We start from the raw sequence: 16429 nt of genomic DNA, 5'->3' as shown, positions 1-16429 counted from the left end.
CATAGGTGCAGCTATTTCACACTGAGGGAAATCATGGGGAACTGAAAATGTGTCTTGCAGAATACTGGATGCTGGCTTTCAATAACATTTAAGCACCAAGGGAAATTAAAAATTTGTGTTAGGGGTTTGTGGAACTGGGACCCTCAAAATAATTTCGTTATTTTCCAGTGGAAGCAAAATTACCGTGAAAGACAGCAAAAGACTATTTAATGTACAAAGGTAACCAACTTAAACCAATCTGTAATAATATTGCCTACTTTCTATCACACACTTGAATGTTTTAGCGTGGCTGAGTTAATGCATGTCTTGTTGTGATGTACATGCACACTTATGGGGTTTAAGAGGAAGTAGCCATGGTGATTATGAAATAATAAGGAATTATCACTAAAAATGCCTGTGAACATTACTGAATTTTGTCCTTGTACAAATGAAGAATTTGTTTGTCTGTTGGAGATGGATGATTTTTTTCTTGAAAACTTTTTTCCCCCTAATGGACTATCATAATATTTTTCCAAAACATTTTCAGTGGAAAAAATTATTTTAGACAGCTGACAATTTTTGCCAATTGTGTTTCATGCTATTGGGAGAAATTACTGTGTCTTGGATTTTTTTCATTTTACTTTATGGTCCCAAAATGAGGAGGAAGAAGAGGAGAAGGAAGATGAAAGAAAGGCTTAGAGGGCCTCTCATTTTATCTACACTTCATTTTCTAATATAAACCATTTTTTAAAAAAGCTTTTAAAGTGCTACCAAAATTCAGAAAATAGCTTTTAACAGAAATTAAAAAGCTTGAAAAATTACTTCAAATTCATATGTTTTTTCCCAATAAATGGCTTCACTTTCTTTCGTGTGACACACATCACTACTAAAAGAAAAAGTTACAAAGAGATTTTCCCCCCTCAACAATTCTATCCATGTTTTCTTGTGGATTTCTAAAATATAGACACTCACAGGGGGTGATTTTTTCTGTATGAAACTGTGTTTTTCGTCTCTTTGAGGCACAACCTGGGAGCCTTTCCAAGCTGTACCTTTTGGCATGACTCCTGATTACTCCTTTTCAATACAAATGACACATCTTTCACTTTATAATCCCAGGCCTGCCAGTATACCCCATTTTAAAAATAATTTTGGAATGCAACAACAGAAGCCACGAACTTTGAAAGCACCTTTCCTTCGCAGACATCCATGACATCTACCCACACAGAATCAGCAATGATCTCTTGCTGGCCCTCATTCCCAATGAAGTAGTAGGCTAAAAAACGAAAGGCAGGGACCATCTTCTCGGTGATTTTAAGGTTTATTACTTTGTTTGAGGATGGCACCCTTCCCAGAAGCTCAACTTGTCCCTTTGCCACAACCTGCAAGGCAGAAACACAGAGAAATCAAATACTCTGACTATACCCCAGAAAAGGCATTATGTTGCATAATTTTACTTTTCTTTTTTTCCTGAGGCAATTTCTTTTAAAAATATATTCTCTTCTAATGGCATTAACAGTTTTGATTGCCAAGCTGTATACCAGTACCCTGCACACTGTGGTGGTGAATCTCTGCTACACTGGTCCTGTGGCCCAGTTTTGAGCAACAAATCTGTCACCCTCCTCTCTATCTTACAGCTTTAGAAGGGATACCCAGATAGAAGTCTAAATTTTGTCTTCTACAATGACTGGTCATCACATTCAAGAAGATACCAGCATTATTTAATCTGTAATCAGTACTGAATCTTTCAGATGGTGTGAAAGATTTGGAGCAGGAGGTTCCAGGAGAAAGTATCACAGACAGATCTTTAACTGATTTCAGCCCATCTTTTACTGTATAACTCCTTCCTTCCTATATTATGTTAACTATATTTATGGCTGGTCAGAGGAATGAAAAAACAGGCACAGTGGCAGGACTGAGAGTGCTCTTCCCTGAACAAAATACATGAAGCTTTCCTAAACACACAGTGAATGGATTTCTGGAAGAAACAAAGGCAGGCTGCAGCCTGGCCTGAAATCTTCACTGTCTTTGTTAAGACAACCAATGTTTGGGAGAGGCCCTCACTGCTGAACTACAGCAGTATCAGCCACCATCCCTCCCACATGTCCTGCCTGCCCAGCACTATAACTTCCCAAAGCCTGGCAGCACCAATTCCAGCCCTGTGATACATCATCCATTGAAAACAGACCCCCAAAATCAAACTTAACTCCTAGGGATACAATTGTTCCAATATATCAGAGTCCTATTAAAAATAAATAGGAACTGATATCTTGGCACTTATCATGCTGTGAGATTTAGGCTGCCACGGGAAATTAGGACAAAGAACGCAAGAAGGGGATTAAACATGTTTCACATTCAACAGATTCACTCCTGGAATGTACCCACGAACACATTTGCCTCATTCAGCAAAATAATACTATGCATTTTACATGCCCCCAAAAATAAGTTCAAATGTATAAAAAAAATAGCAGAATCATAAAAATAATTTCTGGAAAGGAGCTATGGAGATCTCTAATCCAGCTGCTTGCTCTAAGATGAGACATCACCAGGGTAAGACTAGGTGACACTGGTGAGGTTTTCTCATGTTGAGTGTTGAATTTTCCTAAGACTGGAAAATCCCTCAGCCCTCTGGAAAACCTCTTCCAATATTGCCTTCATCACTAGTGAACAGATTTTTCCATAATGAATCCTCCAGGCCATAATTTTTAACCTTGGTCCCTTGTTATATTGTGTGGCACCACCTAGGACATCTTGTCTCCACTTAATTCTTCAAGTAGTTTTAGGTTGCTATTAACTCACTGTTAGGCTCTTCATCAAACTGAACAAGTCCAGCTCCCTCAGCCTGTCTTGGTGGGTCAGGTGTCCCAGAACACTGATCATCTTTCTTGCCCTTTCCTGGACCCCCTTGGTTTTTCCTTGTATCAACAACTAGGTCAATGTTACAGGTTGTATAATCTCTAAAAGAAATTACTGATATGATACTACTCTGTTTACCATATAATAGAAGTAGCCAATGTTTCCACTGCCAGACTGATGAATACCATTCAAGGTGATGGGTAAGGTGTCTCCAGGTGCCACAATGGTGTGTGGGATGCTGATGCTGAGGTAATTTGAGGAAGCAGACTGGTATCTTTCAGCTCTGATACTGGCTTCAGGTGATTCTAACCTTTGTTTACCCTCTTCAGCCTTTACCTGTCAGGGAAGAAAAGGACAGAGTGAGTGAAGTGTCCCACAGGAGACTGTCACCAATATAGTGTCACCAATAATTCATATTGTGCCAGGTTATTTGGAAAATGCTGTGAAGTGAGACAAATAATTGCTGAGACCTCATTAGCAGAACCTGGCACCAAACCCCAGGTTTTAGTTACTTTATTCTCTCACCCCACTTTGCCTCTTGCTGTACTTACATTTGGTATTTTTCACCCTTGGCTCTTTCTAAATGAGAATCAATGGGTCAAAAATCACGAAGTGATTTTTTACTCAGATGAGTTTTTTCCGATTTTATATTGTGCACATAACTGAACCCTCTAAATAGGCAGATGAATGACTCTGTGCATTGCTCAGGACCTTTTCCTTCACTTTCTTCTCATAATTTTCTATCACTTTGCATGGAGATATTCCTTACAGTCCCATTTCTCTCCTTCATGCCAGGCAAATGCATACCCAAAACACAAAAATGCACCACTATAACCAATGCATGCACTCCCAAGGCTCTGCTGTACAGGAGTGTCCTTCACTTGAGACATCCCTCAGGCCCCTGCTCTCTCACACCTATCTTACACTATCTGGACAAGGATTTGCAGGTGGTGTAAGAAATCATGTTCCACGCTCTGTGCTGATTCGATGAAAACTGATCATCCTCACAGATGTTTGTAACTGTCTTAGGAGCAATTCTCAGTGGGATATTTTTAAACACGGATGTTTGCATTTTCTTTACCTTTATTTCGAGCATTTGAGCATCTCTGGGGATGTCAAATGTAATGGAGACAAGACCATCTCTATTACAGAAGGCAGTCTTCTTCACTGGGGGTTTTCCAGGCAAAGTAACAGTGGCAGTGATAAATAGGAAGGCAGCAGGAGCACCATCAACCGAAGTGGCAGATACCTATTGGGAAAAAAAAAAAAAAGTGTTATTTAAAGGAAATCCTATGTTTAAAAAAAATGCCCACAAACAAGAAGCAATTATAATTTATATTTATAATTTTTATAAACTGAGAAAAAATACAAAACTGTACACACCAGCATTCAAAAATTTGAGATTTGAGAAAAAGGGATAGCAATTTACTCAGTCTGGACTTCAGTTAAGGTAAAAATCTGTGAGCACAGTTTACAAAATGCCTCAGATTTTCACTTAGCATCTATTTGGTCTAAACAGGTCCCAGAGATATTTGTCATTAGCTATTATAAGGCAAATTTCTGACTTTAACACTTCATAGAAAACTCTAGAAAAATGAAGGTGTAAAGTTTCAGGCCACATAACTTAAATACATTTTTTTAAAATAGGTGATACCTCATTTTACTTTTCAGAATTTTAATTTGATGTGGGATTAATTTGTTACAATATTCTTGTTTCAATCTTTTGATATGGAAGTGAGGAAAAGATTGTTATGTTTTATAAAACCCTGTAGTCCAACAGTGCACATTGACTTCTAGAACTGAAAACCAGCATTTTCTGGCTGTTCAGGCTCTGAGTATACAGAAATGAGACAAACCAGACACAAAAACAGTAGCTCTGTGCTGGTCCTATTCTTGAAGTCCTCTGTCCTACAGAGCTCACAGTGGATCAGCCAAGGAAAGAAAGCAGATACAAATTCATCGCTGTGGAGGCAGACAGACACAGTCAGAACACTACATACCATAACAGAGAAGGGGGCTCCAGGCACAAAATACTTTTTGGTGTTAGACAGATCCACAGCATAAGGAGATCTCACAAACTTCACACTGCTGAGTTCCTCTTCCCTCATCTCACCACCTGTTAATATCAAACAGTGTGTGTTACTGTGGGGGTACTAACTTGGATATCTATTTTCTGAAAGACTTCGTTTTCATTTTCAACTACTGGCGAGAGTTAATGTTACCCACTGTCATCTCCTGCAACTTGGAGCTTGAGCAGCTGCTTTCCACCTGAGATTCTTCTAGTTAATTCCCTAGAGCATGAGCAAGCTTTGCAGCAAAGATGGATCCAGTGAGACCAGATTCTCCACATAACAGATTACACCAGAGAAAGATCAGTGTGAATCTTACAGAGTGTATCATCTAAGCCATACTGTACTCACTTGCAGTTTCTACAGTGGTAACAGCGACATATAAACGAAACCCTTCCAGAGTAGAAATACTCTTTCTCAATTTCTCTTCCAACAGTGGCGTATTTAAAGTAACTCTTCCTATTCCATTTTGGATCTAAAACAAAAGCAGGGAAAATAAAAATTGGAAAGAGGGACAGCCCCTACTGGTTTCTTGCCACTAGAAATAAATGTGTTGCTTGTATCACAACTACAGTATTATGGACTTCTAAGTTTCTGGAATTTCTGACAATACTCAGGTAAGATAAATCACAGCAGTTCCACTGAATACTTACTGATAGCTGTTGCTCCAGGCCTGGAATAAATATTTTGTTCTCATTTTCATCGATTATGCCAAATCGCACATATGCAGCACCTTGAATCTCTTTCCCATACGAGTGTCTGTGGAAGGATGAAGAAGTGAGGAGAGGGATAATTATCTTAATAAAAAGCAAGCATGAGTCAGACTAATCATTTTATGCTGAAAAAATACGGGAATATTTGTAGGCATGCCATTTGTAACTAATAGCTTGAAAAGAAAATTTAGTCCCACTCTCCTGTAATTCAACCATGGAAAATTTACTTTGTACCAAGTGGTGATTTCAAATACAAAGATATATATATAGAGTAAATCATATCAGCAGAATCACACGGGGTCACATGACCTGATAAAATTTGAGTGTCAACTTTTTTCATTGTTTTTTAAACAAGTTAATGAGTACTTCAGTTGCTCAGAGTGGTCTTAGACAATTCAGCCCATGTAGCTTGGATGAACAGCTGATTCCTTTGTATGAGACACCTCTTGTGCAGAGCATAACAAATAAGGGATCAGAGAATCATTTCAGGGATTGATATGAAATATTTGGTACCTCTGAAGGCCTAAAGCAGGAAGATCCTACCTGCTGATATTCCAACACCTGTATCAGGTAGAGTGCCCATCCTCTGCCCCACATCACTCCTACAGATTTAGGCAGTATGGAATAAAGGTCCTCTTGTAAGTGAAATATTTGCCAGATCAGCATCTGGCCAGGACACCACTGAACATTTTATAAAGGTTGTGGGGAGAGAGGATAAGGCATGTTTCTGCACCTGGCTCTGTACTCAAGAAGCCCTGGCAGATGGCGTCTTCCAGCAGCACACTGTGCAATGTGCTATGTGAGACCCATCATGGCCATGGTGTTGTCTTTTCCTTGTGGAGATCCTGCTTGACCTCAGTCCAGTAATAGCTTATTTTTGCTTAAACAAGCCTCTTTCAAATTGACCTGATCAGCAGCACTGATCTATACCAATAAAGACAACAGAGGGGCAGCTCTTATGAAAACTGCATTAAATGCCAGAGCTAATAAATGGGAAACAATAGTCAATTACACCAAGTAACTTCTTTACATGCATGGCCGGTTTGGAGAAATAAGTTCAATTATCAGGAATCCCATACACTGATTTTGATGAAAGTCATGCAGACCTGTGTAGCACCACTAGGACCTTTTCCAATAAGGAAAGGAATGGTATCCAGTTATTGAACGTCAGTTTTTCTTCTTAAATAATTACGCTATTAATGAGGAGTCAAATATATATGAAGTTCATAAACTCAAAATAGAGTGCTGCAATTGCACAGAGGAAAATTTAGAAAGGATTAAACTCCTAAAGCCAGTGATTTAAAATCACTTCATATCACAGTATCAAGTGATCATGATTAAAGCTAGTAATTATTCAACAGAACCAAACAAAGAACTAAAGGTGATCAAGAGGAGGTAAGAAGAATTGAGTTTGTTCAGGCAAGCACAAGCAGGTGGATACAGGTTCTGTCTGTTCCCTCAAGGTGTGCTGGGGAATGGAAGGACCAGCACGGTCAAGAGCAGCAGGCAGAAGTCCAACAGTCCTCACTCCTTTGAAACTGAATAGATTTCTCCCAGCTGTGAAAGAAGGCCAGCTGCTTCCACCTGCCTGTTCTCATTTCATAACATTTATTCCTCTTTAGAAAAAGGAAAAATTCCGGAAGGTATCAAGTTCTAATTTAGTAATTCTCCTATCAGGCAATTTCTTAGCATTTCCACTCTTATGAGACTTGAAAATTCAACAGCCAAATAACTATTTTTATTAAAAATATTTTGATGGATTAAATTTTCATTGTCTGCCTTTCTAAGTTTTTCTGTGTTTGATGCCATTCTAACTTGGTATGGGACCAGGTATAATTCATTTTCCGTTGAGCCCTGCCCCATGGCCAGTCTGAGAGCTCTGTAGCCATGGCACAACCAGACCAGTGCACTGCTGTTCAGCAATGGACATGTGATTCTGTAGTGATGGTCCTGGAAACTCCACTGATTATTTGTATTTATCTACCTGGAAGACTTTCTGCATAAATCATTACTCTCAAACAAGCACTAGTTTGTTACTTACGGATTTCGCTGTGTTTTGAGAAAATTCCATTCCCAAATTTGAATCCAGCTCTACTTGAATTATGTTACGTAGCACATTGGAGCCTTTAGAACATTTCTAAATGTTTAAATGAAAAGTATAACAAAAACCAGGTGATCAATTAGCAAAACAGAGGAGAATCCTAAATATCCACCTTTGCTAGCAAACTGAAATATTCAGAAAATCTGGTTCCAGCTTGATCACCATGGCCTGGACCCAGGTAGCACTTGGCAATGATGTCTCAAGTCAGTGGTGAAAAGAGAAAGTATATGAGATTAGTCAGATCCAAGTCAAGGCAGAAGCTAGTTAACTGTTAATGACAAGAAAAAGGAAGAAGTCACAAAACTCATGTCTGCTTATCTGCCTCCTAAAACAGCCTGGCTCTGAGCACACCTACTTTGCCTCAATATCAAACACAAAGCTGTCATTCCAGATGTGGTAGTATGGATGAAGTGGGATGAGTTTGACTTCAAAACTTGGAAGTTCTGCATGAGAAAAAGAAGACAAAAGGTCACGACATGTGAGTTTCAGACATACCTTAAACTCCTGTCATGGCAACAGACACTGAGACAATGCAGTTTCACCGAAGGGGAGTTTTAGTTTGAATTACAGTGCTTTTCTGAAGCAAATCTGATAATTTTCCCTTATTCTGCATCACTTCACATAGTGGAGCAGTCTTTGAGCATATAAAGTTTATTTATTTACAATGAAAATAAGGCAGAAGATAAACTCTAACTGCTCATGGGCATGAAGTGCCCCGGACTAGGAGCAGGCTGAACTAAACCCACACTGAAATGGGTTGACTGTGGATACAAGCTCATCAGCATCAGCTGTGTCACACTGAATTTCCTCCTAAAAAGCCAAACAATTTGCTCCTGCAGGCTTATCAGAGTGATTTGCTGCTGCTTGTGGGTGTTTGGAGAGGAGGCAGTAATCTCCACGGTTCTGCTACCTCCACTAGCTAAGGCAAAATCAGTTGTGTTAAACTGAGATTTTCATACAATCTCAAGGTTTTCTTTTGTCTTTTAAGGAAAAAAAAAACCAAACCAATGAAACAACAAACCCACATTAATTTTACATGAAAGGTATAATTTCAATGTAAATAAATCAAGCCACTTTTTTATCCCAAATTGTTACATTTTTTCATTTTTACTTTATTCAAAGGGCCTTTTTTTTCCTTAAAAAACGGTTCTTTGAGGAGGAAAGACTCGAATAAATTTCTGGACTGAATTTGACTGAGTCAAAATGGGCAGCTTTTTTTTTTTTTTTTATCCTAGTCTTCACTGCAAATTAGCCAGAATTCCAATCACTTAAAAAATGGAGCTCATCTCATTTATTTTTTTTTCTGCAGAACAAGAGCCCTTCCAATGTTTTTTGCCAAAATGAAAAACAAGTGTTTAAAAAGTTACTAAATCTGTATAAAAAGAGAGGCGTTTCTTTCACACAAACCCAAAGTTTTTCTTCTGTGCATCAGAGATAACTATGATGCACTGAAACACCATGGAAGTTGTCCTTAGTGCCTAATTACAGGCAGATTTAACCACTGCAGTATATTTTTAATGTATAGTGATAAATTCTTATATTTATAATGCAGATTTTATAATATCTCACCGTATCTTTTAACTTCAAATTCAGTGGAAACATTAGACATTTCATGTTGATGAAACCAGGCTTTGATTTTCCAAGTTCCAGGCCTAAAGTCCAGATTCAGAAGAAAATAGTTAATTACAATTCCTCAGATATTTTATAATGCCAATATATAAACTATCCCTGAATTATATTATTTTCCTTGCTTTGATCTCATCCCTAACTAACTAATTAATTAATGGCTTTCTTTCAGCTGGGACGAGCCAGCAGCATATTTCAAAATGTCCTAGGAAACACTCAAGATAAGTGAGGAAGTGCAAGATAACATATTTGCAAACCTTTGAAAACTCTGCAGAAACAGAGAAGTCATCAAATATTTCCTACAGCTTATCTTCACTGAGATATCAAAATCAACCTGGATGCCAAAAGACCCTGAATATTAAGTAAAAGATTGACTGTTTGAAATCAGAGATAATTAATGACACTTTGCAGACTAGCCCTTTTAGAAGTGCTCTGTTGAATGCAGCCATATGTTTGAGCAGATATTAAAGCAGTTTGTCAAATTGTCCTTTACCAGGATGCATGTTGCTAATTGCAGCATATTAACTGTAAATTCTGGACTCATCTCTCCAAGATGAGGTGATTAAATGTAAAAAGATACTGATCGTAGGCTCAGTATGTGCCCCATGGTGAAAAAACCACATTTTTGAAAGGTAATTCAAGAAATCCACCAGTTAAAAATCCTAATCTACAGGTTTTGATGCAGAAGACACAGCAGTAACATACTCAGCAATGTCAGGTATATCAAAGTGTTCACCAAACACTGCGTTTATTTTCCGGTCTGACTTTTTAACCACCATTCCCTTGGAATTCTGTTGAGACAGAAGAAGCAAACATGAAATTATGCACCAAGTGCCAAACATTTACATCCAAAAGCTCAAGGTCATATCCTAGTCCTATGGAAAAAGAAAGAGAAAATTCTTTGCTTACTTTCCTACTTTAATATTCACATGTCATGTGTCTCCATGTTTCTGATACGGGCCAAAAATAACTACAGATAACTCAGGTATTTGTGGGCAAATACAAATTTCTGGAGAGGAGTCCCAGTTATAGTTCTGCTCTTGGATGTTTTGTACATGTTTTCCATAGCTCCTGTGCTGATGCACAGTGTTTTTATATACTTACCTGCACAGCAACTGTAACAGTGTCGTGTGTCGGCCTCATAGCATTGTCCAGAATGAAGATTCTGTATCTGACTGTTTAACAGAAGAATAAATATGTTCACAAATTTCTTTCTGGCCTTTCTAGATACTAATCATTGCAATCTATAAATTGAGTCACCAAATTTAAGATCAAACACTTTCTTTTAGTGAAGACTGAGAAATTTCAAAAAATAATTGCATTCTTCCATAGCCTTCTCATGTTACATGACTAGATAACTTTTTGAAGCAAATTTTGAAAATTATTCAGGGAACTTCATAAACTTTTGTGTTCCTTCTGCAGTTGAGGCCTGAAACCAAACTCAAAAACTTTTTTTTTTTACTTCCCTCCTTTGTTAATTAATTAAATTGGTAAGTAACAAAGCAGTAGTGGTCTTAAAGAGCAAAGGTAACTTTGTGCTGGTGTTACAAGCAGAAGCAGTTGGACTTTGGCAGATTTCTCATTATTTTTTTTTTTTTCCAAAGGAAAGTCATCATCAAACTTTTTGAACAAAAAGGAGCAGATTTTGTCTGTCTCCCTTAAAAGTGACTCTGGCTCTGGAGGCATTTCTGCAGGGGTTGCTGCAATGTGCAGAGCAGACCCTGCAGAGACCCTGGCTGCTGGAACAACGGGGTCGTTATCACTTCTCTAATCCTGCTCTTGTAACATACATATTCAACACCTGAAGAGCAGCGTTTGTGTTTTAACCTTGGGAACTTGGTGTGTATATGGGCTTATCTGTCTGGATAAAAATGTAGCCTTTCTTGGAGGACAGGAGGATGCGGGTGCTCTTGGCGGTCAAATAAAGCTCCTTGCTCTCAGTGACCAGCAGAACATATGGCAGATTACTCTTCTTGAACAGGTTCTGTTGCAGAGCCCCTGGCTTGACCTGAAAATAAAAGAAGGGGAAAACCCCACAAAGTCAGAGATGAGCCTGGTAATTTTGGGACCATGTAGCTGAGGCCCCCAACAGCTGAAGTGCTTAAATAATCTTATTAGCGCCATTCAACAGAAGATTCACAATTACATGTTTCTTACTGGGTGTTATATCTTTCTTACTTGGTGTTATATCTTTCTTACTAGGTGAATATTTCTTTTAAAGTAGAAATACTCTCTAATCCTCCATTTTCCTCCAAAGAAATACACTTTCTTCTGTCCAATGTCAATAACTCAAGGCAGGAGACTTCAGTTTACATGTCTGTTGATTTCCATTCACCATGTATCCTGTAATCCCTATTTATGCTAAAAATCCTGGTTACGAGATTGATGCTTTACTTCACACAGTTTAATGTGATACTTCTAAACATCACCCTCGACAATAACCTGATTTGAAAGCTCAGCTCTTAGCTAAACTAAATATTGCTGTGTGCTTTTTTTCCCAACCAAATAGCCCAAACTAGTGCAACTGAACTAAATCCTGTCAGAATTCAAAGAATTGTGCCAGAAGCAAATGATGCAACATAGGATACAAAGAATTAATCAACTTAAAAATCTGCAGAAAGAACACAGGCTTTGGTCTGAGAGACTACACAGTTTTAAAAGTTTCTCCTGTATTGTTAAATGGCCAGTAGTAACAAAGGCATGAACGCAGCCATAGTTTTTGTGAGGCAGAAAACCCAACAGTGATAAAACAAATGTGTTTTAATGAAATTTCATTTATCACCATGTGACAAAATCTTGAGCTTTTTATATGGGCAAAAAGGAATATTCATGATCACCATTGAAATTACATTAGGCATTGTTTTATTAGCTGCTTGGGTGAATAGGTTGCTGCGGTCACTGGGATTGATTTTGATTGGTTCTGTCACGTGTCTCTCGGGATCAGTGTTGTCTCAGTTCCAGTTTATTCCAAGTAGAGATTATGTGCTTTTTATCACTAAATAAAAAAAAAAAAATCACTGTGATGGCAAACTCACCATTATTTTTTTCATCTCCTGGTAGCCATTATCTTGATTAAGGTTAAAGTAGATCCTCTCTGATAGGAGCTGATTTTTGGTCTCATCTTTGAAGTACGCAGTAACTTGCACAGAGCTCTGTGCCCCGTGGACTTGAACTGTTATTGTCTCATCTGTGCCCAAATGCACCACATTTGGGGCAGTAATAAGAAATCTAAAACAACAGAAAGGCAGATTGTCCAGTATGTTCAGTGAATGTCCATACAACATGAATTTTAAAGATAAAACAGTCTCTCACACAATAGCTGAGCTTGGTACTTGTGGAGATCACCTAACTTATCATCCTTGTTAGTCTGAGTAGAGGTTAAAAGAAAATAATTTTCTCTGACTGGCCTCCAAATTCTGAACTGTCCCATTTAAGTCCTATAAAACATAAATCACTATACATAGGTTAGAAAAAAACCTGCAATATGTCCCTGGGACAACCAATGCAATTTATAAGCTGGTGTAACTCAGAGAAAGCTCTATAAACTCAAATTTCTGAAACACAGCAAGGCCATGCATTGAAAGACAATGAATACGTATTCATAAATACACAATTAATTAATGATACAAAGTTATGTATCTTCATGTACTAGCACCCACATTATGCCAGCTTGTGTTTAATGTGTCAGGAGGTATCAATGCCCAACCATAATCAATCCCTATCAATAACCATATGTATGGGGTTACAAGTAGCTGATCTTCCTTACAATATCACTGTGAAATGTTAGAAATGAGAAATCACACAAGGTAAGATCATATCCCTGGGAAGGGCTGAGTTGGAGGTTAAACTGGTTGGGATTTTTTTTTTTTTCTCATTATTTTCCTTCATTCTTAACCCTACTTGGTGCTTCATAGTAATTGATTTCATGACCCTTAAAATGTAGATTGTTATCCTTGTTCTCATTTTTTTCAAGTCTATTTTACACAAAAAGATCTTACAAAAATCAGAGAACTGTGTGAAGAGCCAAGTCCTGTCTCTTCACCTATGATGTCACGTAGACAAAGAACAGTTCTGAGCTCAAGACAGGTACTTTTGGAAAACGATTATTCTGCAGAAGACTTTTAAAATGAAGGGTGAATGATTTTGCTGTTATCAGAATGGGTTAGCTGAACTGTCTTTTTTACTTTTTGAAAGAAAAAAGTTTCTTTTTTCTTAAATTTATAAAATGAAAGGGTATAAAAATCAGGGAATAAAGCTGATATCTAATTTCATTCACTCAGTGTCTGTGGCTCTAGCAAAAGGTGACACAAGGCCTAGTTTGTAAGTAATTCTCCACTGAAACAGAGGATAAATATGGAAGAATACTGAAGGTCTCCCAGAAGTGAAACCTTTCCTCTCTGCAATGTATGGATCAATTACAGAAGTTTTTTCCCCAAGATTTTTCCAGTAAATATCACAAACAAAGACGGGCAAACAGCAATAAGAGAGGGAACAACATGCTTTAGTAGCACATTTTTAATTATTGGTTGCTGAGAGAAGATTTCTTCCTTAAAAGGGTAATTTTAAGCTTTTTACTTCTTACCTACTTAAGGTTACACAAATTTTCAGTGGTCCAAGAAACTGGCTTTTTTGATTGTCTGTTGATAGAGAGAATATTTCCTACCTTCCCTTTCAAGGGATTTGTTAGGATTGAAGAATTTGTAATAAAATATACTTACGATGGTGCTTGTTGTGTATTGGACAGCAGCAAACAAAAGCTCATCAACAATACCAGCCTTTCCATTGGAAAACTCTACAACATCTGCAAAACAAGAGCACCAAAGAGCCACCATCAATCCAGGTGCTGGCTGTAGGAAATGGGCTGACAGCACTTTGCAGCAAATAATGTTGCCTATCCTGGTTATTTATTAATAACTTGCAAAACTGTGCATGCAATAGTGATGGACCTGCTGGTGGTGACCACAGTAATATCCTAGGGAGAAACATTCTGGACTAAGTCACAATTTTATATTTTGTTGTTCATCCATTCTCTTCCCAGCTTCAATGGCAGCAACTAAAAGTCTAGTGCAGAGAGAAGTTTTCACATGTACTGCAAAAGCATCCCAAAATCAGAAGAAGACACTGTGGCTTTAAGAGTGGCTGTAGAGTATTTCTAAATGGGGATAAATGCAGGTGACAGGTTCTTTCTCTCTGCCCTTATTTAATCCCAGGCACCTCTGTGGTCCAGCAAAGGTAAGAGAAAGTTCCTTCTGGTTTAAGCAGCACCAAAGGAACTGTGCTGGGAACCTACTTGTACAACGCAGTCTCAATCTGTGGTGCTTGGAGGTATTCATCTGCTTTGATTTCACTGAAAATGAAATTGATGCCTCTGTCTGCGCTACTCAGCCCGATTTTCCTTCATGCCCAAGACACTGGGCTTTTCCAGAGGGTAATTAATATCATTTTACCATAAACATGAATCATCAGCTGAAGGCATTCCAGACTGCATCAGACAAAATGTCCTGAAAGGTAGGATACTGATAAACAGGGGGGAAAAAAGCTCATCTGAAGAATAACTGCTTGTACAGAAACCAATTTTGATTAAAGGTAAAGAATTGGAACTCTCATCAGGTCCCATTTTTGCAAACTTACTGGACTGTTGTCTCCCAAACATAATTTTATTGACCCATGAAAATGGAAACATGCCCATCTGATTTACAGGCAGGTGAAATCCCAGAAATGATCACATGGCTGCTCCCATACTCTGGTGATAAACTGCCCTTTAATGCACCACGGCCCAGTCTGTGTCTTTAATTATTACCAATGGATGCCTTAAATCAATGCTCCCTTATTTGCAAGGTGAATTCATGATCACAGCAAGGGCTCACTGCCCACAGACATGACACCTTCCCCTCACCCCGCCATGTGCCTAAGAGACGTCTCCTGCCTTGCTTTTCAAGACAAGGAGGTAGGGAAAGGGAAGAAGCTGATTACAAACCAGCTCACTACTTTACACTTGGTATGCTGCAAGTGTCGTAACTCCCTCTGTGACAAAACCAGACAGAAAGTACTCTCTGTCCATTGGTGGTCACAGAAAGCGTGGACAGCAGTAGCTGGCTTCAAACTCACATCAGGAAAAGCTACATTTTACCTGCTCTAGGCATAGTTGTTTTTTGGGGATTTTTGGCTTTTTTTTCCCCAAGAGACAGTCAGTTTCCTTCACCTCTTTTGGTTTTCACTCTCACTACAGCTGTCAGGAAGGGGGAAGAACTTGAGGAAAGATACATGTGGATCCTCAGGGCCAAAATCCATGCTCTTTGGGAGATGTTTATAGGAGTTCAGACTTGGGAACCATTAAGAACAAAGTTATTTTCTCTCTGCCCTCCCTCCCCACCCACTAATTCCCTCTGCAGTTATGCATTCACAAAACTGATTTATTTCCATGCCAGAATCATTTTCCTCAGGACCTCTGGCCCCCCAAACCCAAGAGAGATGGTGAGGAAGAGTAGAGATTTCCACCATAAAGTTGGTCAACTCTTGCAAAGATAATGGGGAGAGTTAATTAAGAGCAGCAGTAGCTGTGGATCATGCTAAGGCTTCTGCCCTTTTCAGGGACAGTTCTGCTCTCCGTCTTGCACTGCTGCCATCCAGGGTTGGAGCTGATGCAATCACTGAGCAATTCTAGTCACTAAAACAGGACAAGAAACAACTCTGAGTGGGTCATTTGCTTTCTCCAGACAAATACAGAATAAGAAAAGAAATAACATCTGCAAACTCAGTGACCATTCCTTGATAAAGACATAAGGGAGTTCTTCCAGCTGCAAAGCCAACAATTTCCGGAAGGCCACAACACAACCAACAGGGATGTCCAACTCCTGTAGTCACAGGAAAGGAACCTCTGCAGTGTGAGGTGACACCAAAATCTTTCTCTGTGCCCACTTTTCTCAGAGGGAAGGGGGTGGGGTTTCCATTGTCCAGGCTGGCTTGTTTGTCCGACTGAGGTCTGTTTGCACAGCTATACAAATAGCCATGTATAAACTCACAGCTAGACATTTTCACGGATCACTTTCTAAAGGGGCCCGTGGAAAAGCTGTTATTTTGCTTTCACT

General features: G+C 38.7%; 1 protein-coding gene across 1 annotated transcript in view; it reads right to left on the bottom strand.

Annotated features, from left to right (window-relative positions):
- LOC136285190 (complement C4-A-like) overlaps positions 1 to 14160 on the bottom strand; it is a 40975-nt gene extending 26815 nt beyond the window's left edge. Inside the window, exons 1-13 of the mRNA XM_066176053.1 lie at positions 14060 to 14160; positions 12377 to 12569; positions 11169 to 11349; positions 10446 to 10516; positions 10047 to 10132; positions 9285 to 9367; positions 8071 to 8158; positions 5555 to 5660; positions 5253 to 5376; positions 4833 to 4948; positions 3914 to 4081; positions 2971 to 3168; positions 1167 to 1358 (exon numbers count right to left, since the gene is read on the bottom strand). Coding sequence (XP_066032150.1) covers positions 1167 to 1358; positions 2971 to 3168; positions 3914 to 4081; positions 4833 to 4948; positions 5253 to 5376; positions 5555 to 5660; positions 8071 to 8158; positions 9285 to 9367; positions 10047 to 10132; positions 10446 to 10516; positions 11169 to 11349; positions 12377 to 12569; positions 14060 to 14124 — 1671 coding nt within the window. The 5' untranslated portion in view covers positions 14125 to 14160. The remainder of the gene's footprint in view (positions 1 to 1166; positions 1359 to 2970; positions 3169 to 3913; positions 4082 to 4832; positions 4949 to 5252; positions 5377 to 5554; positions 5661 to 8070; positions 8159 to 9284; positions 9368 to 10046; positions 10133 to 10445; positions 10517 to 11168; positions 11350 to 12376; positions 12570 to 14059) is intronic.
- Between the last annotated feature and the right edge of the window lie 2269 nt (positions 14161 to 16429).

This window comes from Chamaea fasciata, unplaced genomic scaffold, assembly GCF_029207755.1.
Source record: "Chamaea fasciata isolate MVZ Bird 193981 ecotype frontalis unplaced genomic scaffold, bChaFas1.0.hap1 SCAF_2, whole genome shotgun sequence".
NCBI classification, from domain to species: domain Eukaryota; kingdom Metazoa; phylum Chordata; class Aves; order Passeriformes; family Sylviidae; genus Chamaea; species Chamaea fasciata.
Note: the sequence above shows the minus strand (reverse complement) of the source record. Positions and strands in the feature narration are given on the sequence as shown.